Source organism: Microtus pennsylvanicus, chromosome 11 (assembly GCF_037038515.1).
Source record: "Microtus pennsylvanicus isolate mMicPen1 chromosome 11, mMicPen1.hap1, whole genome shotgun sequence".
NCBI classification, from domain to species: domain Eukaryota; kingdom Metazoa; phylum Chordata; class Mammalia; order Rodentia; family Cricetidae; genus Microtus; species Microtus pennsylvanicus.
This window is the reverse complement of record NC_134589.1, coordinates 91,568,863-91,591,294: the sequence shown is the minus strand read 5'-3', so window position 1 is coordinate 91,591,294 and position 22,432 is coordinate 91,568,863. Positions and strand designations below refer to the sequence as shown.

The 22,432-nt window shown below is 43.5% G+C and overlaps 1 protein-coding gene across 1 annotated transcript in view; it reads right to left on the bottom strand.

Annotated features, from left to right (window-relative positions):
* The window catches only part of Pdpk1 (3-phosphoinositide dependent protein kinase 1), a 70,403-nt gene that overhangs the window by 24,929 nt on the left and 23,042 nt on the right, over positions 1–22,432 (bottom strand). Inside the window, exons 2-6 of the mRNA XM_075941676.1 lie at positions 12,370–12,639; positions 7,894–7,936; positions 7,514–7,651; positions 3,160–3,304; positions 2,353–2,450 (exon numbers count right to left, since the gene is read on the bottom strand). Coding sequence (XP_075797791.1) covers positions 2,353–2,450; positions 3,160–3,304; positions 7,514–7,651; positions 7,894–7,936; positions 12,370–12,639 — 694 coding nt within the window. The remainder of the gene's footprint in view (positions 1–2,352; positions 2,451–3,159; positions 3,305–7,513; positions 7,652–7,893; positions 7,937–12,369; positions 12,640–22,432) is intronic.

Here is a 22,432-nt window from a genome sequence, read left to right as displayed (position 1 = left end):
TTACTAAGGATACCCGCTATATTCTATCCACCTGACACCTCCTACTAACAACCAGCTGTAGGAGGTACTCATCACATTCATCCATCATCTTGCCACTAGAGCAAAGCAATGTAAGGATAGAGGTCCTGTCTGTAGTACTCACTGTTGGGCCTGTGGCATCTAGATACCCACTGAACACATGATGGGCACAAATAAACAGCTGCAGATCAGAGACCATCCTCTTTTTAGTCACCAGTAGCTTGGGCATTCAAGATAACTAGAGCAAAAAGACTGTCTACACTCCACTGCTTATAGTCCTAGTCCATGAGACACTCATCTGCAAGCCACAGAGTAGACACCAGATGCTTTGAAGCCACATTAGCGTCCACATCCATTCACTTCAGGCTCCTGAGAAACATAAGAACTCAGCTTCCATGTGGCAGATACAGCAGGGCTACATTTTTATACTTTTTTGTTTTGTTTTTTGTTTGTTTGTTTGTTTGTTTTTCAAGACAGGGTTTCTCTATAGCTTTGGTGCCTGTCCTGGAACTAGCTCTTGTAGACCAGGCTGGCCTCGAACTCAGAGATCCGCCTGTCTTTGCCCCCCAAGTGCTGGTCCAGGGGGACAGAGACATGGATAGGCACGCCATGCAGACTGAGGTTGGATATTTAGTGGGTTATGGAATGGAAGAGGGAGAAGGAGAAGAGCAGAAAGAGAGACAGAGAGTGAGAGAGAAAGAAGGGGGGAAGGGGAAAAGTGAGGAGAAGCAGAAGCTGCCTCTTCAAGAGGGAGATGGAAAAGGAAGAGACTCAGGCTGCAAGCAAGAAGATCAGCCTGCCTCAGCAGAGGGGGAGTGGGCGGGGCTTGGCTCTTAAAGGGACAGAACCATTACAGTGGCTATCTGGTGTAACTTTAAAATGAACAATGTTCAAGGCTATAATATAAGGTTATACCAAGTCTATAAAATCAGCATTGTTGGACAGAAGGATAACTACTACTGACTTGGAATGAGTCAGTCAGGTATCAGGTTTAGCAATGACAGAAGGGGCAGCAAGGGCACAATACTACACCACCTAAGGAAGTCTCTTTCCTCAAAGGCAAGGCTTGCTATCCCCAGAAAGTAGTACAGGTATGTCACCAGTACAGAAGGACTGTACAGAGGCAAAGAACATATAAAGTCTGACAATGAACACATGTGGGAACAGCACACAGAAGGAAATGCAAGGTTCCAGCTGGCCATCTCTTACAGCACCATGTGAACAAAACTTGTTTCATTGCCTAGACTCTATTTCAGTCCCAGCTATAATCCTGCCTGGTTCCCATGTATTGGCTTGCTGTTTGTAGAAACGGGCCATAAGCCTACTACACTGTGCTCTTGCATGGTCTTTTCCAAAAGGTAGCTATAGCCATAAAACTACACACTGCAAAGTGCCTATCAGACTCTTTCTTCCACTAAAACAACTGTGCTCCAAGCCTGTGGCCAACCATATCCCACAGTGCCTTCCTGTGACCCCAAGCATAGGCAAAAAGGTCACACAGCTCAAAAAGAGTCACATGCATCTCGAAAACAAGGACCCTTTGGAAGGTCATTATTAACCTACCAGGCAGCTTTCCTTCCCCCAGACAGCATCATTGTCCTCACAGAACAAATGACGGATGTGCTATTTCCTGAGTGCACATCACTTCACACATGTTCCTCCTCTTCCCATTGCCCCATCTTGTCTTCTGAACATGTTCTGCCTTGGTTAGATGATATCACATCTCACCTTGGATTTCTGGGTTATTGTCTCAATTCAATGGTGTGGCAGAGTCCTTAGGAGTCTAATTGTTATTTTTTATATCTCTTGAGTGGGCAATTTCTATCCAATGAGGATGTTAGTGGCAGAAGCCATCCCACTTTTCTGGCCCAAATGGAGTCTCAGCAACTCCCACCCCGACCCCCAACAGTAAAGGTGTCACAGTATAATCCAAGGCTATGTGCTAACACTGAACAGAACTTGAAATAAACAGGCAAAATTAACCCTTGCTCATATAATTTTCCTGAGGATGCATGGGCCGTCATAGGCAGCTATATACATCAGATGGGAAGACTGAAGGATGGGTGAGAGGAAGACAATGGAGTTCAAGGATGTGCTCTCAAAATATCACCTGTAGTACATATAGCTGCCACCAACTCTACCCTTAGTTCACAAGTGACTTGACATATGTTCTACGGAGCAAGAACTAGCCGAGCTATCTTTGGTCCTTATCTACTACTAGATTTCACACACTATGAAGCGTCAAAAGGAATCATACAGTGTAACATGTTGCTCAAAGTTGCTCTCGGCATCAAGCCCAAAACAAGGCTCTACTGAAAAATCAAGCAAACGTACCTTGTTTGCTCTCTGGGGATAACACTTTTGCTGTTCCAAAATCTGTGATCTGGATGTGCATGTCTTCATTTAACAAAATGTTTTCTGGTTTAAGGTCTCTGTAAAATTAGAATTTTACCTTTAAGATGAAATGTTTAAAATAGCAGCATTATCAAAACACTGTACATTTTGATGGAAACACAATAAAGGGATGACTCTTTTCCTTTACAGACTAAAAACCAAGAATACAATCCCAAAGTTCATATCAAACAAGAATCAACAGCATAGAATATAGGCATTCCCAAATCATTTTATAACTGTATTACTTTTATCTTCAAGCAGGTGAGTTGTTACAAACATCTTAACACCTCCGCTTCCACGGCCACCCTCTCTGCTTCATCTGCCATTTTTAGTAACATTTTATTTAACTTTTATTTTGTTCATAAATCACAGTTCTAATTTGCCTTTATCAAAATGAAGAAATGAAAAATGTGACCAGAATTAAATAGATACAAAAGCTATACATCTGACAAAATAAAAAGCGCCAGATAACTGATCTGGTAGTGTCACAGGAAGACACCTCACCCAAGTTGAAATGATGACTTAGACATGAGACTTCGAACTGCAGATTCCTTTCATTTCCAGCCTGTTTTCAGCTTTCTCAAGTGAGCCATCACCTGGAAATACCTACACCATAACTTTTATAAAGCCAGCCAACGCTGACCCCAGAGAGCTGGTGTGGGTTATCTGTGCGCCTCAGAGTCACTGTCCCTTATCACTCATTCCAGGGACTATACTGTACACACCATCTGGAGCAGTGTCCATTACCTGTGAATGATGCCCTTTCCGTGCAAGTACTCTAAAGCAGACACAATCTCAGCCGTGTAAAAGCGGGTACAGGTTTCATCAAATGAACCGATTTTACGGATGTATTTAAGTAATTCTCCATTTTTGGCATAACTAAGGCCAAAATCTGAACATTGGCAGTTAAGGAAGAATGGAAAAATATGTTGTTGTTGTTGTTTTCTAAAAATTAACCTTAAAAACCCCATAAGAACTTTCTTTTCATAAAGTGCAAATTGAAGGTACCTATGCTCCAAGACCAGGTGTCAGCACAGGATTTCTAAGAGGACAATGACAGTCCCTGAAAAAACATGAACAGCACCTCTCAGTCCAGGTGCCCTTCTAGACACATGGTCCTCAAAGGCCTCTGTGGCCCAGGAAAGGAAGCCTCTAGACGGCTGTTGGACCAACTGACCATGGCCAAAGCATTAACAACTTGTGGACAGCTTTAAAGTGCAGGAGAACACAGTTCCGAAAACAGCATCCTAACAGAACCGAGTGGCTACACCACGGCCCTTGCCTGACCTTGCTGCTTCCACTGGCTATGCTAACAATCCTGTGCATAAAAGTGACATGCTTTATATCAATTTTAGTTTTCCGATTCATTTGATCTATTTGAGAAATACCTGCTGGAGAGATGAGAAATAGTCAGCCTCTCCTTCCCACACACCTCCCGCCCCCATATTCTACTTATGATTTTTCTTCAAAGGGGACAGAACGCTGACAAGAAACAGTTCCAAATGACTGTTTTCCTCCAAAGCACCAATCATTTGTGCTTCTTACTGGAAATCTCCAGATACCACACCTCCCTGGCAGCCTGGGACACAAGGGCCCGAATGCTGACTAAACTAAGCAGCAGTCTGAATCCAAGTTTGAAGTTCATAAAAGAAGCCAAGGTGAACAACTTTCTCCGTTCTGGCTTTTGTCTGTCAAGGCATTCCTGTCAACCACCAAGGAGGGAGCCTGAAGCTCTGGAGAAGAAAACAAACCAAGAAGAGTCAGGACTACAACCAAAGCTGGTAGAGATGCTCCCAGCCAGGCCCATCTCTGACTACCTATGCTTTGTGTCAAGTTGACATAAAACTAGTTAAAACATGGCATCAATCTCCTTTTTGGGGGAGTAGATAGGATGCAGCTGGGCAGGTCACTGTCAGAGTCATCTGGAAAGAAATTTTCAATTAAAAAACTGCCTTCCTAAGATTTGCCGGTAGGTAAGATTGTAGTACATTTTCTTAACTAGCGACTGGTGTGGATAGGCCTAGCCCACTGTGGGTGGTACCATTCCTGGGAAGGTAATCCTGAGTTGTACAATAAAGCAGACTGAAAAAGTCATGGGAGCAAGCTAGTAAGCAGCACTCTTCTGTGGCCTCTGCAATAGCTCCTGTCTTGAGATCCCTGCCCTAATTTACTGCTCTGACATCCCTTAGTGATAGACGATGATGTGGAACTCTAAGATGAAATAAACCCTTTTCTTCCCAAATGAAGCAAGATTAATAAAAGCTCAGAGAGGGAGAAATTGGGCTTCAACCTTAAGACCCAAAAAGCAAAACAGCCAGCCACTGGCTCTTACCTCAACCTCAGGTGATCCTGCCTCCAAGAATCTCAGAATGAGACTGTACTTGAGAGTTGTCTCCTCCTGTTCTATAATCCTCTCTATTTTGAGATTAAATGTGTGCACCACTACCGCCTGGTTTCTATGGCAGTTAGTGTGGCTGCTGGGATTAAAGGTGTGTGTCATTGCTACCTGGCCAATGCGGCTTTTCTGATCCTCAGGCAAGTTTTATTTATTAAAATACAGAGAAATGCCACTACCACTACTTCCCAAGTTGTTTGTTTTATCATATCAATAGATAAAACCCTAAAACATGCCATGAAGCCACCAATTCTAGCCTGACATAAGCTGGCAGAAGGGCCTCGCCAGTTAGGAGCCCAGGTATAAGTCCACAGCCATATTAAGGGAACAGGAAGTAACTTCTCTTTCTGGCTTCATGGTTTTACTCTTTAGCTGATCCTTCACTGGTTCCTGGTTCCTGTGAGAGGGACACCTATAGGTCTTTGCTCAGGAGGGAAGCAGATGCAAGTTGTCTTAAACATAACAGGTGCCTGGGATTATTTCTCAGGCTGCTGGTTCTCTGCAATCACATCCTTCCCCATTCCGGAATGTTCTTTTAGACTTCAACAATTTAGTGGGCATCCTCCACCCCCTTGGCCATAGTCAGTGCTCCAGGGCAGCAAAAACTGTCACAGACTGGGTGAGCCCCTGGGAGGGCAGGTACAACCAAATGCCTATAATGAGGAAGCTCAATAGCCCAATGTATGCAATTTGCAGAGGAGGAACCTGGCCGAGAGATTAAGCAACTGACTCAAGTTCACAAAGCAAATAATGGACAGGACTAGAACCCAGTCTTGTGGTCCTGACTCCATGCTGCAAATGAGACATAATGAAGACAAGCAGGCAGCCTGGTCTGGTGGAAGTTTAAAGATGATGGGGGTAGAAAGAACTATGTCTAAGAACTCTTTGGTCTTCATCTGTGTGTGAAGAGGAAGGTTCCCCCACTGGCTCTGATCAAGCCAGGACTACACCAAGATACGGAAACCTTACTCTTGACCAAGCCTCTGGACTCACTTTCCCAGGCTGCTATAGTAAAATCTAATGAAGAACCCTGAGTAGTTCCTGAGTAATCTGTCTGTTTCCAGTCTATAGCAGAAGTGTCCCCAAGTTCTGCTTCATCTCACTTGTCCTGAAGGGGTGTGGGTTCATCCTGAGTCTCTCAAGGGTAATGAAAAGTGAATAGACAAGGACTAGTTCCTCTCCTTCACTTGAAATTATGACTAAATGAAGGACAGTGTCGTATCTGGGCATTTCTTCATGCAAAAAGTTTCATTTTTCTTTCTCAATACAATGTATAGTGAGGATTACCAATAAGGGAGAAGCCACTGGATCTCATTCTCATGGGAGGTAGGTCATTACGACCTTCTAGGTCTTAGACCAAGAACAGTATGTGCCATTAGACAAAGACCTAGAGTTCTTTCCACCTGGACTGATGGCCAGTATCATTTAGAAATCACCAAGACCAAGCAAGGACATTCTGGTCTGGCTTCTAAGCTTTGATCCTACCACTGTAACCCTGATAGATGAAGTCAAGCATGGGTGAGTCTATCTTGGCTATCCAGTGTCTCCTCAAGGGTGCATGTGCCTAGATGCTTGGTATCCAGGTGGTAGGACTGTGAGGTGGGAGAATCTTTAAGAAGCAGGGTTTACAGCATCTCTTTGGGGCACTGGGCTCCTGAAACTCACTGGTAATTGGAAATTCTCCAAAAAAGAAGCAAGTCCAATCACACCTACTTCCTCTGCCTCCTGGCTTGAGATGTGATCCCTCTTCACACAATGGCCACCACCCACTGTATTCTTACTACAAAGCTAACCGTGTACAATGCAGAGAAATCTTGTCTCAAAATAAATAGATATATAAATAAATAATTTTTTTTAAAAAAAATGAGTACGTAAATAAAAAGTAGGAAGAAGAAGAGGAGGAGGGGCTGGAAAGATGGCTCAGTGGTTAAGAGCATTGCTTGCTCTTCCAGAGGTCCTGAGTTCAATTCCCAGCAACCACATGGTGGCTCACAACCATCTGAAATGAGATCTGATGCCCTCTTCTGGCCTGCAGGCAAACACACAGACAGAACATTGTATACATAATTAATAAATAAATAAATAAATTTAAAAAGAAAAGAAGAAGAAGAATGTGGACAAACAATGCTGAACATACATGCAAGGAGAACTGCTGGAGAGGCAGTTCAAACAGCCCTAGGAATGGGAGGGGCTAAGCAAGCTCAGGAGACAGAGCTACACAGCACTCTGGGTTCTTGAATTTCTCAAAGGCCCAGTCAAGTTGTCCCTCTGACCAAGCTCAAAATGGAAGAGGGTATGGAGAAGTTGGTGCCAACTCCAGAAGCCTGAGAAGACCCAAAATTATTTTTCCTCTCAGGCCCTCACTTTTCAAAAGCAGGAGTCAATAATACCTAACAGACACTCCAGAACACTGGCTGAAGGGATGAGGGGACATTTCTGCATCAATGTTCAGCAACTATGGCTAAAACAGCAACCCATTAGGTACAATATTTATCGATAAACACCAACACTGTGGGAAGGTTTCCCCTTCAGAGATGGCACACTAGTAAGAGCCTCAGCCGTGTGCTGGTACAATCTGTTGTCTCCAAGGATATTAGTCTCCACAGGGATCCATGCTGTGCCCTTTCCTTTCAAGGAACAAACAACATAGTCACTAATCTAAAACACAAGGTGGTTTTCAGACATCACTGACCGTGCAAAGGATACACAACTTTTCGTCGTCCTGAAATGTAAAGTAAAGTTTCACAAAGAATGGGTGATCCAGGCGTGACATCACATCTCTCTCTCTAGTTACGTATGGGACTTTGTTCTCTTTTATAATATGACGTTTCTCCAGAATTTTAACTTAAGAAAGAAGTAAGTTTACTAATATTAGAAAATGTGAAAAATAGTAAATTTATAAAGATAACTGACATAAACTGTAGTTTTCCCAAAACCACCCACTCAAGCTTTCATGGTCTAGAAGACTAACCTTCATCATAGGACTGAAATCAGCACAGGCCCTACCACTACCCAGGCTGCCGTATGTACAAAAGTCACACTGCCCCTGAATCCCAGACACACAGCTCACTGGAGGTAGTACTTACTAGCATATTCTCTGGAAGTGGCCAGTTCTCGGGCCAGAACAACCTGGTTTGGGGGGGAAAACACAGTGTAATAATGAATGAATCAGGTAAGTCAATGTCAACCTACACAGGCTGTCTAGTCCATACATACAACTTGAGGTTACACTGGATCCTGCACTAACAAACACATCAGAAAGCCACTGTCTGTGTTAATATTCTAAAAGAAAATAGTAACATGACAGCAAACATTAAGTGGCAAACAGTAATTGTGCCATCATTTTGAAATGTTCATAATCAGCCGGGCGATGGTGGCGCACGCCTTTAATCCCAGCACTCGGGAGGCAGAGGCAGGCGGACCTCTGTGAGTTCGAGACCAGCCTGGTCTACAGAGCTAGTTCCAGGACAGGCTCCAAAGCCACAGCGAAACCCTGTCTCGAAAAACAAAAAACAACAACAACAAAAAAAAGAAATGTTCATAATCAGTTAGCTGCCAGAAGTTCTCATGATATAGTCAAAGTATAAATTTAAGAACCAACAATGCACACCTATAATCTTAACACTCAGTCAGAAGCCAGAGGTAGGAGGATTCCAAGCTCCAGGCCACACTGTTACACAGTAAGACCCTGTTTCAACACCCCCTTCACAAACAAAAAGAATTTTATTGATTGACAAGTCCAAATACCACAAGTGGGCACTGAAAATTTCTTTAGAAAAATAACTTCAGGGCTGGAGAGATGGCTCAGAGGTTAAGAGCACTGACTGCTCTTCTGGAGGTTCTGAGTTCAATTCCCAGCAACCACATGGTGGCTCACAACCATCTGTAATGAGATCTGGTGCCCTCTTCTGGCCTGCAGGCATGGAGGCTGAACACTGTGTACATAATAAATAAATCTTTAAAAAAAAAAAAAAGAAAGAAAAATAACTTCAAGAATATGTCTTGCCAGGTGGTGGTGGCGGCACACACCTTTAATCCCAGTACTTGTAAGGCAGATCTCTGTGAGTCCAAGGCCAGTCTGGTCTAAAAAGTAAGCTCCAGGACACCCAGGGATGTTATAGAAAACTTGACTTGAAAAACAAAAAAGCAAAAAATAAAAAAATAAAACCAAACAAACAAAATATCTTTTCATCTTGGCAGTGGTGGCACATGACTTTAATCCCAGCAGATTAGTTTGAGGCCAGCATGGCCTACAGAGCGAGTTCCAGGATAGCCAGGGTTACACAGAGAAACCCTATCTTAAAAAAACAAAACAAGGGGCTGGAGAGGTGGCTCAGAGGTTAAGAGCACTGACTGCTCTTCCAGAGGTCCTGAATTCAATTCCCAGCAACCACATGGTGGCTCACAGCCATCTATAATGAGATCTGGTGCCCTCTTCTGGCATGCAGACATACATGGAAGGAATGGTGTGTGTGTGGGTGGGTGGGTGGGTGGGTGGCTGGGTGTGTGTGTGTGTGTGTGTGTGTGTGTGTGTGTGTGTGTGTGTGTGTAAAATAAATCTTAAAAAAAAAAAACAATTCCAGGACAGCCAGAGCTGTTACACAAAGAAACCCTGTCTTGAGGAAAACAAACAAACAAACAAAAGACAGGCAGACAGAGTTAGAGAGAATATGACTTTCCAATATAGGTCGTGGTAAAAAGCTGCCTTTGACTTAGGCTTCTCCAAATAATTGCTGTCATATATTTCATTTAATAGCATGAACATAGCTATGGTTCTACTGTGTACCAAGAACTAAAATAGCACAGAACAAACCCTCTTTACAGAATGCTTTCCAAACAGAGCACACCTCTGCCTGTCAGACTCTGCTTCAGGGACAGAAGACCAGCAAACTCTGGGCACACCCGAAGCACCAGACCAAAAGGAGCTGAAAGGCCCAAGGTTTAGCCAGAGCCTGCGGAGGGGCAGCTTTGCCAAAGATGCTTTTGCCCCAACATGGCTGATAAACGCAAATTGTTGTGGTTATTAGACACCTGCAATGACAGACCAAGAATCAAAGAGCAAATGAAACATGCCTCAAGAAATCACTGAGCCTGGTGGAAAATAACCATAGCAAAGGGTCACCTGTGACAGAACTCTGTAGACACAGTCCCGAAACAGTACTGTGGGATGCCCACAGCCATCAGGAACAAGGCAGGATTCAAAGTATTTAAGTAGAAAGATCTCAAAGAACTTTTTGAAAAAATATGCTGTATATACATGACTCATAGCCACTAGGGTCGGGGAGCAGGCTGGAGTAGTGTATTCCCCCTTAGGAATGGAGAATATATATATTCACATTCCTTCATGAACATGCATGATTAACTTCCTATGTATGAAAAGGAAAGGAGGAGTTGTTGGAAAGTACTTTGGTTTACTGGAATCCACTCTCAGGAGGGGATTATTTGTTTGTTTTGAGGGGACAGGGTTCATTATGTAGCCTCGGCTAGCCTGGAGCTCACTATGTAGTCCAGATTGGCCTTGACCTCCTAGAGATTCACCTGTTTTATCCTGCTGAGTGCTGTGATTAAAGGCATGTGCCATCATGCCCAGTTTGTGAGCTGGTTTCTAAACTTAGCATTTCATAAGCAGGTTTCCCGCAAAACAGAGAGAGTCTTCTAAAGAACTGCAAGGGACATGTTGCTCCCTGTCACCAGGAGTGATGTCATTACTATCTTGGATGTGATAGTGTACTTTGGAGCAGGTCTGCTCTCTAGCACCAGCTTAAAGCTCTGCCAAGTGAATATCCTGCTCAATCTGGCTAACTGTATGCCCTTTATTCCTCCCCTGGAAATCTAATTTAAGTGCTCGCTATTTCAGGAATAGAGAGATGAATCAGTGTAACACCTCATTCGAGATCCAGGACTATAGATTTCAAGAGCCAGGAAGGAGCCTCCTGCTGGCAGTGCTTTCCCAGGTACCTCATGGCATAAGTTCAAAATGGCACTGAATAAGAAGGATGACTGTGCCACCCAGGAAGGATGATGCGAAAAAAAATATAAAGGAGTAAATTGAAAAAAGGAAGAACTTCACTAGAATATCATCTGTAGCTGAGTGTAACACCCAGGGATCTCAAAGCAGTTTCCTCTTCCTGTAAGGCGTGGTGCGTTCCAAAGGCACAGAGAACAATCTTCATGATTGAAGGCTTTTTTCATAAGGCCACAATCCTATAAACAAACTTACCACCAGAGCTGTTACAGTGAAAGTAAATTTCAGTTAATTTAAAATGAGATGAGTATAAATAAGCTATATTTTATATTCTTTGTATTTTAGAATCTTTCACAGATATATATAAAGCTAAGAAAAAAATTCAGCTAGTCTTGGCGACACTCATCTTTAATGTGTGCATTCAGGAGGTAGAGGAGGCAAATCTCTGTAAGTTCAAGGCCAGCTTGAGCTACACATGAAGCTCTGGGCTAGTTAGGGCAAGAAAGTGAGACTCTGTCTCCAAAAAAATAAATAAAGAGAAGAAGAGGAAACAAATTGCACAGATGGATTCTTCACAAGGTCAGGTATAAGACAAATGGTTGTTTAGGAACTTTCTAAAAGTTAGTCCCTCTGGAACTACTCTGGAGTGCCTATTTCAGACTGGAAATGGAACACAGAAATCTATTTCATTGGCAGTTGTTTGGAATTGAGAGTGACCCCTTGGCCACTCTGCAGAAATACCCACTTGGCCTGGAGTTAGAAAAAAAAAATCTGGGGCTGGAGAGATAGCTCAGTGGTTAAGAGCATTGCGTGCTCTTCCAAAGGACCAGAGTTCGATTCCCAGCAACCACATGGTGGCTCACAACCATCTGTAATGAGGTCTGGTGTCCTCTTCTGGCCTACAGACATATATGCAAACAGAATAGTGTGTCCATAATAAATAAATAAAAATTAAAAAAAAAAGAAAAGAAAAGAAATCTGTAGGCTAACTCTCCAGCAAATACTTAGTGTCATAGTTTAGGTTCGAAAGCAAACAAAAACAAACAAACAAACAAACAAAAACCCAGACATAGAAAAGGTCACTGAATGTTACCAAAAGTCTCCAAAAAGATACTAAATTTCAACCTAAGAAACTAAAGGCTTCCTAAGGCCCCTCCAGTAAGACCTGAAGACACAGAACATACTGCATTAACTGTAGTTTTAAAGTAACATGAATCAACAGCTGCTTTTGTTTGAAATGTCCAGGCCTTGAAATGTTCAGGTTTAAACTCCTTTGCCTCAGTCTCCTGAGTATATGGAGTAAAGGTATGGACCATAACAGAAAAAAAAAGGAGGGAGGGAGGGAGGGAGGGAGGGAAGGAAGGAAGGAAGGAAGGAAACCAATTTAAGCAAGCTTTCTTCAGGTAGTCCACTCAGGGAGTCCACTCCCTCCAAGACTCTAGTGACATTCACAGAATGCAACCCACAAGGGCATGAAACCATCTCCTGGAGATCTCCGTGCCTGCTCAGGTGCCTGCTCAGGAGTTCTCAGCACTCAGTGATCTCAGGATAATCCTCCACTCAATAAGCAGCAGCAGCAGCAGAGGCACATACTCACTGTCGAAAAAGAGCCCTCGCCAAGAATTTTCCCAAACTTGAAGTCTTCAGGCCGCTTCTTGCGAGGCTGTGGTGGCAGCTGGGCAGGGTGCTGCTGCAAAGGGTTGGTATTTGGTCGGGCTTCGGCTGTGGTGCCATCCATGGTGGGTCCCTGCCTGGTAACACCACTAGGCATGCCAGGGGCCGAACTGGATTCAGTCTGGGACCTCACCATTGATGGGGATGGGCAGGAACATAGCACCACACTGGATTGAATAGGAACAGCATCATACTGCAAACACAGAGGAAAGAGGTGAGAGTCAAGGGGCACTCTTGTCCTAAGTAGATAAGCCCAAACACAAGCACTTTATTATGATACTGCTGAAGGCAGGGCAGCACATCTGTCTGACTCTGGGTATCCACTGCAGCCACTTTCCCTCCTTCTCCCTTGCTCACATCCTCTGAAATAATAGTGTGCATCTGCAATTCTGGAGTATGTTCACTTTATGCACCCAATGCTGGCAAGATTCATGATAAAGCAAGAATACTCATGATTATGGCTAGTGTTACTGTTAAAGAGCTCCTGGAAAGCCTGGCAACTGTTAATAAAATGATGATAGAACAATTGTCAATGAGACAGAAAGATGAGAGGAAGCACAGTTAAAAATTGAAGCATAAGCAAGGCGTGGTGGTGCAAACCTGTAATCCTAGCATGCAGAAAAATCATGGCTTCTGGGCCAGCCTGGGTTACATTCCAAGATTCTGCACCCAAAAAAAGAGGTGGGGTAGGGGTGGGAAATAGGTACACTGAGAAAGAAATTAAGTACTTAGGGCTAAACTTGCAGTAAAAATTGCAAAAACTTTACCTACATCCATAAACACATTCTCTTCAGCTCTGTCCTTAGTATATCCTCATAGTTGTGACTATCCTGACTATAATAGATTGGGAAGATATAGCTCAGTCAGTAAACTACTTGATTTGAAAGCATGGGACCTAAATTCAATCTGCAGAATTAAAACAAACAAGCAAATGTGGACTGGAGATATAGCTCAGTAGTAGGCAAGTGCCTAGCATGCATAATAACTAATACCTCCATGCCCTCTGCCCCAAATCAATAAAAACAACAACAACAACAACAAAACCAAACCTGGTAGTCCACCTTTAACCTCAGTGCTGGGAAAGCGGGAAAGCAATTGCTAGTGTGTTGTCTAGCCAGCTTAATTGTCAAGTCCCAGACCAGTAAGGCACTGTTATTTAAAAAATATAAATAAAAATTAAAAAATAAAAGCTAAAAGAAAAGGATGGAGCCAGGCAATGGTGGTTCATGCTTTTAATCCCAGCACTCCAGAGACAGAGGGAGGTAGATCTCTGAGTTTAAGGCCAGCCTGGTCCACAGAGTAAGTTCCACAACAGGTAAGGCTACACAGAGAGACCCTGTCTTGAAAAACAAAACAAAGAGGAGGAGGAGGAGGAGTAGATTGCATACTGTTCAAGTACGTGCACCACACACTCCACCTAACCATCATAAAATGAATTCAGCATACCCAAGTTACTTAGGCACTGGTCCTTAACTCAAGAACTCTAGGAAACTTATATAACCCAGTGCTTACCTAGCATGTGTGAGGCCCTAGGTTCAATTCCCAGCACTACATAAAAGAAAATTTAAAAGTGCAATTCGATGGAGTCAGGTTCTGAAACCACCTGCCTGTTCTGTAAGATAGCAGCACATGAGGGGTTGACCAAACATGCTCCATTCAAAACTGAAAGCTGTCTGATCAGATAAAATAAGATGAACCTCAGAAAAGGTCATGAGTTCACAATGATACAAACATAGTTTGTTTCTTTCTTTTTTTCCATTTTATTTTTTAAAGTCTAACAATATAACTCTATGGGCTAAGTAGACTGAATGGTTGTTAATTTATGTAAACAAGGCAGTATGTCAGTGTATGAGTTAATTAGGACAGACAAGGTTGACTACTTTCTAGATAAACAAGGAAGGAAAAGGGAAATACGGAACCATAAAGAAGCCAATGCTCTCTGGGCAGTAGTGGTGCACACCTTAATCCCAGCACTCTAGAGGCAAAGGCAGGAGGATCTCTTTGGAGTTCAGGGCCAGCCTGGTCTACAGAGCGAGTTCCAGGACAGGCTCCAAAGCTACAGAGAAACCCTGTTTCGAGAAAGGAAAAAAAAGTTATCTTCTGGAAACACAGCAGCCAAGAGCGAGCAAAGCTCAGCTACCAAGAAGAGCTAAAGGAGATGCTCATCTTGAGATTGTAAAATGCATAACAAATCTAGAAAGAACATCTTGTGACCCAAACATGATGAATACCAAGGTGGAGAAAAGAACAGCAGATGGTAACACGGAAGGGTGTCTTGGCTACCCCCACAGTGTAGTGTGTGAGCCTGGGCTCCTAAGAGCAGCCTCCTCAGAAGGCCAAAGCAGCAGAAGCGCACTCCCAAAGGTTCTAGCTAAGCAACCACCATTAGTAACCTTGTACCTGCTCTATGGCAGGAGGAAACGACTTTTTCTTTCAGGTGAACCCATCATCGTGCCAGGTAAAATATAAGATCATGTATTAAAAATATGGAGGTGCTAACCAAACACATTACCAATGAAATCTGCAATAAGGGTCTAAGAATCTCAGCAGGTAATTAAGATTTCACTTTTCTGTGTTTGGAGCAGTGTTCAAAGTTTCAATGAAATTGTCTGCAAATGTAGAGTTTAAAAACTTGAATAAAAAGGAATACAACAATACTAGCCAAGTATTTCCCATACACAAAACCCCTTAGACAAGGGATGTCTTTAGCTTAGTGAATAAAAGCTAGTACTGTTCAAGCCTGATGACCCGAGTTGAGATTCTGGGAACCCAGGTAAAAGCTAGATGCATACCATTGTGTCTATGATGCATCTGTAATCTCAGCATTTCTATGGCGAGATGGGAGGCAGACAGGAGAATTCTCCAGAAGCCCTTGGGCCCGCTAGCCTGGAGTATGCAGCACAGTAGCAAACAATGAAACTGCCTCAAACAAGGTGAAAAATGGATACTAATACTTGAGGTTGTCCTTTAACCACCTTATGCACACCATGGATGGCACAAACACACCCTCACACATGAACACTTATATACATACATTACATATGCACACAAAAAATAAAAATAAATTTTAAAAAATCATGAATATAATTACTATTTCCAACTTAGAACTTCAACCTAAGAAAATGAAGTAACATTATTTTAAGAGCAGATTCATAAAATATAGTGGCCAGGGGTATGACTCTTTGGTAACACACTTGCCTAGAATGCATAAGGCCAAACACAACTAGGAAAAAAATTTTAATCTACTATAGCTTTGGATATTTCAGCAAAAGCTGAGACCTGCTGAAAAGTTCAAGACAAAGATGATAGGTAAACCAAGGTATGCACACTTAGTGGAACACTATGTAGCCCTTAAACATAGATATAAAAGGTATAAAAATATGGTTATACAACTGGAGGAGCTGGTTATGGTTATATAAGAACCATTTGTACCCTTCTAGAATTTTGGGGGGGGGGGAGAGTAGTTTCAAGACAGGGTTTCTCTGTGTAACAAGTACTGTCTTTACTAGAACTCAGTTTGTAGACCAGAATAGTCTCAAACTCAGAGATCTGCCTGCCTCTGCCTCCCGAGAGCTGGGATTAAAGGCGTGTACCATCACTGCCTGGCCCCTTCTGGAATTCTTAGTAAACAAATATTAAATAACTTATAATTAAATGAAATAAAGGCTAGAAGAGTAACTCAATAGTAGAATGCTTGTCTAGCATGTGGATCCCCAACACTGTTTCGTGTGTTTGTGTGTGTGTGGTGAAATATATGTATAAGAGAAGGCAGAACTGGTTGAATAAAAATAGAAGACTCTATAGAAGAGAATAATGAGGGTGATAAAACAGGGTGCTGGATTGCGGAATATTACTAACATCACATTTTAATAGAACAAAAAAAACCAAGTTAAATAAATATAACTTGAGCCTAACGGCTACAAACTTTGTGTTGGTGAAAAAGGAGGCAGATAGTTTTTTCTGTGGTGAAATTCCATGTGCTCAAGAAGCTAGACTTTGCAAGATAAGGTGATACACACTTTTAATCCCAGTTCCCAGGAAGCAGAAATAGGCAGATTTCTGTGATCAGCCTGGTCTATACATAGCAAATCAAGCCCAGCAAAGGCTACAGAGTAAAATTCTGTCTCAAAAAGTCAGTGTGCAAGCCAGGCATGGTGGTGCACACCTTTAGTTCCAGTACTTGGGAGGCAGAGTCAGGCAGATCTGAGTTTAAGGCTAGTCCAGTCTACAGAGCAAGTCCCAGAATAGCCAGGGCTACACTGAGAAAAGCCCTTTCTCAAAAAGCCAAAAAGAAGGGGGGTGGCAATGTACTAGGGAAGGAAAATCTCAGACATAAACTTAAACTTTTGATGTTGTTTTTGAGATGGGATTTCATGTGGCCTAAGACGGCCTTGATCTCCTGATCCCACTGCCTCCTGAGTTACTGAGATTATAGCTGTGAATCACCACACGGGCAAGACACAATTTTCTTTCTTTTGAGAGACAAGGTCTGTGTAGCCCTGGCTGGCCTGGAATTCTCTATATAGACCAAGCTGGTTTCATACTCAGAAAGCTCTACCCACCTCTGCTTCCCAAGTGCTGGGATTAAAGATGTGTGCCATCACACCTGACCAAGCTATAAATTCTTAAATAGACTGTGACAAGCTGACTCAGAACCTGGAAGACCTAACTCTGCACCAACACACTTGACCCAGATAATCCAGGAAAGGAGCCAATGAAGCTTCTTGGGACCAAATACATGCTAGACATGCACTCTACCACTGAGTTACTATCCAGCCCATATGGAAGCCCAAATAGGAGCAAGCAACATTGTTCCTTCCTAGTAGTCAGGACCCAAGTCCCACAAGGTTCTGAGTGACACGCAAGAACGAGGAATTCCAAAGAGCCTGCCACAATGGCTTCATAGACAGTACCACAGGTTTTAGGCATTCTCCTGAGCCTGACAGTCCCCATCAAATTGGTTATTTTGAAACAGATGAGCTTGATATCAAACACCCTTTGAGGGACACAAACAAATGCTTATACTGCCCACAGAAACATTTACTAAGAAAAGCTATCTTTGGCTTATTCTTCCTGGCTGCTAATTTTACAGTTTTGGCCCTTGGAGAGCTAGCCCACTGGGAGCATGGCTTTTAGACATGTATCTAGAACCTTTTCTTTACGATCTGAGTGGTTTCCATGGTTACAATAAAAGTCTCCAGAACATAAGTTCAGAGAAGAGCATTTGATGTAGGAGTGTCATATATCAATCTGTTGATTTCATTCGTTAAGCAATAAAGAAACTGCTAGGCCCATTGGATAGGCCCACCCTTAGGTGGGTGGAGTAAACAGAACAGAATGCCGGGAGGAAGAAGAAGTGAGCTCAGACTCCACAGCTCTGCTCTCTGGAGCAGACGCAGGAGAGACGCCATGCTACCTGCTCCAGGGAAGACGCACGCTATGAAGCTCCGACCCAGGATGGACTTAGGCTAGAATCTTCCCGGTAAGACCGGTGCTATACAGATGATAAGAAATGGGCTAGTCCAGGTGCGAGAGTTAGCCTAGAAGAGGCTAGATAGGAATGGGCCAAAGCAGTGTTTAAATGAATACAGTGTCTGTGTAATTATTTCGGGGCATAAGCTAGCCGGGCAGGAGGCTGGGGTTTTGGGGACGTAGCCCCGCCACCGCTCCTTATTACAACAGAGCATTGGTGTCCCAACATAAGTCTCTACCTGAACTCAGTTCTATTGACCCCTTGTCCAAGCACCTACCTACAGCAATGTGGACAATGGGCTCTTGGTCCCTATGGCAGCTGCAGACCAGAGTGGGGGTCACAAGAAACCACAGGGCTCACTTAACCAAACCTAACCTACTCCAGTAGACTCCAAAACACCAGGCAGAATAGATTCAGAAAAAGGCAGAGCATCGCTGGGCACAAATCCTGCCAACTTCCTTTGTAACACCCATCCAACAGCAAGACAGCAAGCACCAGAGAAAACACCCAGATCACCTAAAGCAAGAATGAGAGGTTAGGAGATGCACGAGAATTGAGATCTGAAGGACAGAAAGTGTATGTTGTTATTACTGGTAGTGTTCTGGGGAGGGGGTGTCAAGAGTGAAACTCAGAGTGAGAAAGCCATTTCAGAGCAGCCATTTTTCACTGCAGAATACAGCATCTGATGTATTCTTGATATGGACCAATACAAAAGACATCAAGTCTTACCCCAAAAACAGCTGGTCAGCTCAGATGTGCCACCAAAGCTACATTCACAAGAAGAGTGCACAAGTCTAGTCTACAAGCAATTGGCTGGCCAAACACAAACACAACCTTGAGGCTGCCTCTCACAGGGCCCATTATAACAGCTATCAGTTGCAGGACCACATCTAAAACTCAGTCCTTTAAGAAGGACACAGATGCTCCTAGCACAAGTGAAACCTGAGAAACACTGGCAAATATTCTCTCTCAGAGGCTCTCAAGTAGGGCGATACCTGTCAAGTACTAGAAACATTTGGGGTTCTCACACATGGAAGAACACCCAGGGGAGTGACCCCCATCAAACATCCTAGAATGAAGATGATAACCCTACAAAGAAAGACCAGGTCCAAAGTCAACAATCCCTGTTAAGATCCACTCTGATCTCAGAGGCAATGATACCCAGGTTTCAGTGGTTTGTGGCTCCTCTAGAACTAGCCACCTCTCAGAGCAGACCCAGAGGCAGAGGAAAAGAATGAGTACACTAATTCAGGATGAGGTGGTACTACTACTTCCTTAGCAATAGAGAGTGAAATACTTGGCAAAGATGCCACAAGCCCAATCCTGCCAAACAGCTGCCCATTATCTCATTTTCAACTGTGACTCTCCAGCAGTGAATACAGCAAGACACCCACCCAGGCTTGTGCCTGAGGAAGTGCCAGCTTCTCTTGGACTCCTGGCACAGATTTCAGCTGTAACTCTATTCAATAATGCTGCTTCCAAGTGCCAGTCATCTTCTGTAAGATTGTGACCAATACTACTCTGATTTAAAATTCTATTACTAGTGGAGTGAATTGTTAGGATAAAACTGAGAAGAAACCCCTAAGAACTTGTATTTAGTTGCTATGAAAAGCACAGTTTCTCTATGGTACAGCAAGCCACTCCAAAATACAGACGAGACCAGTCAAACCTTAACAGAAGTCTGGTTGAGCACAGTTATTGTTCATATATTTCCCAGAGCCCATGAGAGAGGGAGGGAGGGAGGGAGGGAGGGAGGGAGAGAGAGAGAGAGAGAGAGAGAGAGAGAGAGAGAGAGAGACTTCTTCAACCGAAGTCTTTCCTAGCTGTGAACATATGGTATTTAATGCTGGTACTTTCCTTTAAGATGCCGAACAGTATCACTCAAGCCTAAACTAAAAATGCCATTGAAAAGTTCTAAGAGGGGCTGCAGATATGGCTCAGCAGTTAAGAGTACTGGGTGCTCTTCCAGGACCTTGGTTCAATTTATAACATCCACATGATAGCTTACAACGGTCTACAACTTCAGTTCCAGGGGATCTTCTGGCCTTCACTGGCACTAGGCACACATGTGATACACAGACATATGCAGGAAAAACACCCATATACATAAAATAGCAAATTTTAATTTAATTTAAAAGTTATTTTTATGTGTATGGGCATTTTGCCTGCATGAATGCCTGTGTACCACATGCATGCAGAGCCTTTGGAGGTCAGAAGAGGGGTCAAATCCTCTGGAACTGGAGTCACAAACTGTTGTGAGCAGTTATGTCGGTGCTGGGAACTAACCAGAGTCCTCTGGAAGAGCAACCAGTGAGCCTCTTAAACTACTGAGCCATCATATCTCCAGGCCCTAATTGTTTTTTGTAAGTTTAAAGCTACTTGGAAGATAGAGGCAGGCAGATCTCTGTGTGAGTTCAAGGTCAGCCTGGTCTACATAGTAATTTCTAAGTCTGGCAGAAATACACAGTAAAACCATGTCTCAAAAAAAAAAAGACAGAAAATGCTCAAAGTAAAACTAAGATTTTCTTTGAAGGTACATTTAGAACTAATGCAAACTAGATGTCTCTGATGATGCCTCTCTGAAGCCATCAGCATGCCCCATGGCAGGTACAAAATACTCTGGAGCCTGAACTAAGTCAACCTGGCTTCAGGTTTTTTGTTTTGTCTTTTGAATTTTTTTTTTTTAGACAGGGTTTCTCTGTGTAATAGTCCTGGCTGTCCTGGATCCCACTTTGTAGACCAGGCTGGCCACCAACTAACAGAGCTCCTGCCTCTGCCTCCAAGGAATGCGGCACCATCACCCAGCTCTTGCTTCAGTTTTACAGGCATGAAGTAGGAGGCTCAGGCAAAGTCAGAGGCAGGGTACATATTAATGAGTTGCAGAATACAATGGGGTGGACCTCAAAGAACAGAAAGATGGCACTCTATGTGTAGAAGCACACCTGGAACTGCACCTTTAGCACACACCACCATCTACTTTCAACCTAAGAGCCCCAGGATTATGCTGCCCTCGCTCCTAGGAACTTCTCTCAGCAGGCTGCACTGTTTGCACAGCTCACAGCCTATCACCAACTTCACAGTCCCAGAAAACTTAAGAGCCAAGACCTTTAGAATACCCTGCTGCAAACAGCACAGGACAAGAAAGGACTTCTCGGGCTGGAGAGATGGCCCATTGCCTGCTCTTCCAAAGGTCCTGAGTTCAATTCCCGGCAACCACATGGTGGCTCACAACCATCTGGAATGAGGTCTGGTGCCCTCTTCTGGCCTACAGACATACACACAGACAGAATATTGTATACATAATAAATAAATAAATATTTAAAAAATAAAAGAAAGGACTTCTCCAAGGATGCCACATTCCTCCAGGCTCTTCTATGACTTCACAAGCACATATTCACTCTTCTTGTTCATTAGTTTCTCTAAGAACTTCAAGCTAATTGCATTATTCATCCTTTAACTCAACAAACACAGCTGCTGTGCTAGCAAGGCTCTGGGACCATGCTAGCAGACATGTCTCCTTGTTCTAGAACCATCCAGTTACAGTAGTGGGGTAACTACATAAAATGAATGTAGGAGAGTGCAGGAGGAGCCAGGGTAGACCTGGCTACAATGTGACTAAACCACGTTTGGGCAAGTGTTTGGACAGAGTAAAAGAAGGGACCAGAGAGGGTGAAGCAATTTAGACTGCAATGGTCTGGTTCAAAATGTGACATGCAGAGAGCCACCATGGAGATGCCAGGTCAGACATGATGAATCTTTCCCGGTAAGCCAGAACCTCATGGTGATATACAGATTAATAGAGATGGGTGAAATCAAGACGTGAGAGTTAGGCAATAAGAGGCTAGAGCTAATGGCCAAGCAGTAATTTAAATACAGTTTCTGTGTGGTTATTTCAGGTGTGAGGAAGCTAGCCGGGCGGGACAGAACCAAAGGGCCTGCTCCCTACAACAGTTTTGTCACTCCAACGTGGTAAACTGACTTCATGTAAAACCTGAAAGGGCTTTAAAAAGAATTCTAGACACAAATATAGAGCTTAACAGAGCTTTTTGCTGTTTGCTGGTGGGGTACCGCAGGGAAATTTTCCTGACTCAGCAGCCGCAGCAGGAAAAAAGCTATGCGGTTTTAAAACGCGGCTTCCTGGGCTGTGCTGCCAGTGTGAACTCCGGGTATAAAGCATTTCAATGACATTTGTGGGCTCCAGGTGTTTCTGTGCCCACTCAGGTTGGGAGGAAACTGGCTAAGACATGCCTGTGGCTTGGTGCTCCCTGCCTGGGCAGGCAGAAGAGCATGGTGGATTCCCGCCGCCATACAGAGAGATGTTTCCAGGCTGCGCAGTGCTCTGCATGGCAGATTTGGCTATAACTCAGATAAAAGGGTTTATGTGCTGCACGCTCATACTCAGAGTTAAAGTGCTGAGTGCGGCTCCTACCTGGCGGCACCAGAGCTAGCAGAAATGGTACGTCCACCATTTTGAAATTGGAGAGAGGTGGAGCCAACATCCAGAGCAGCTGCA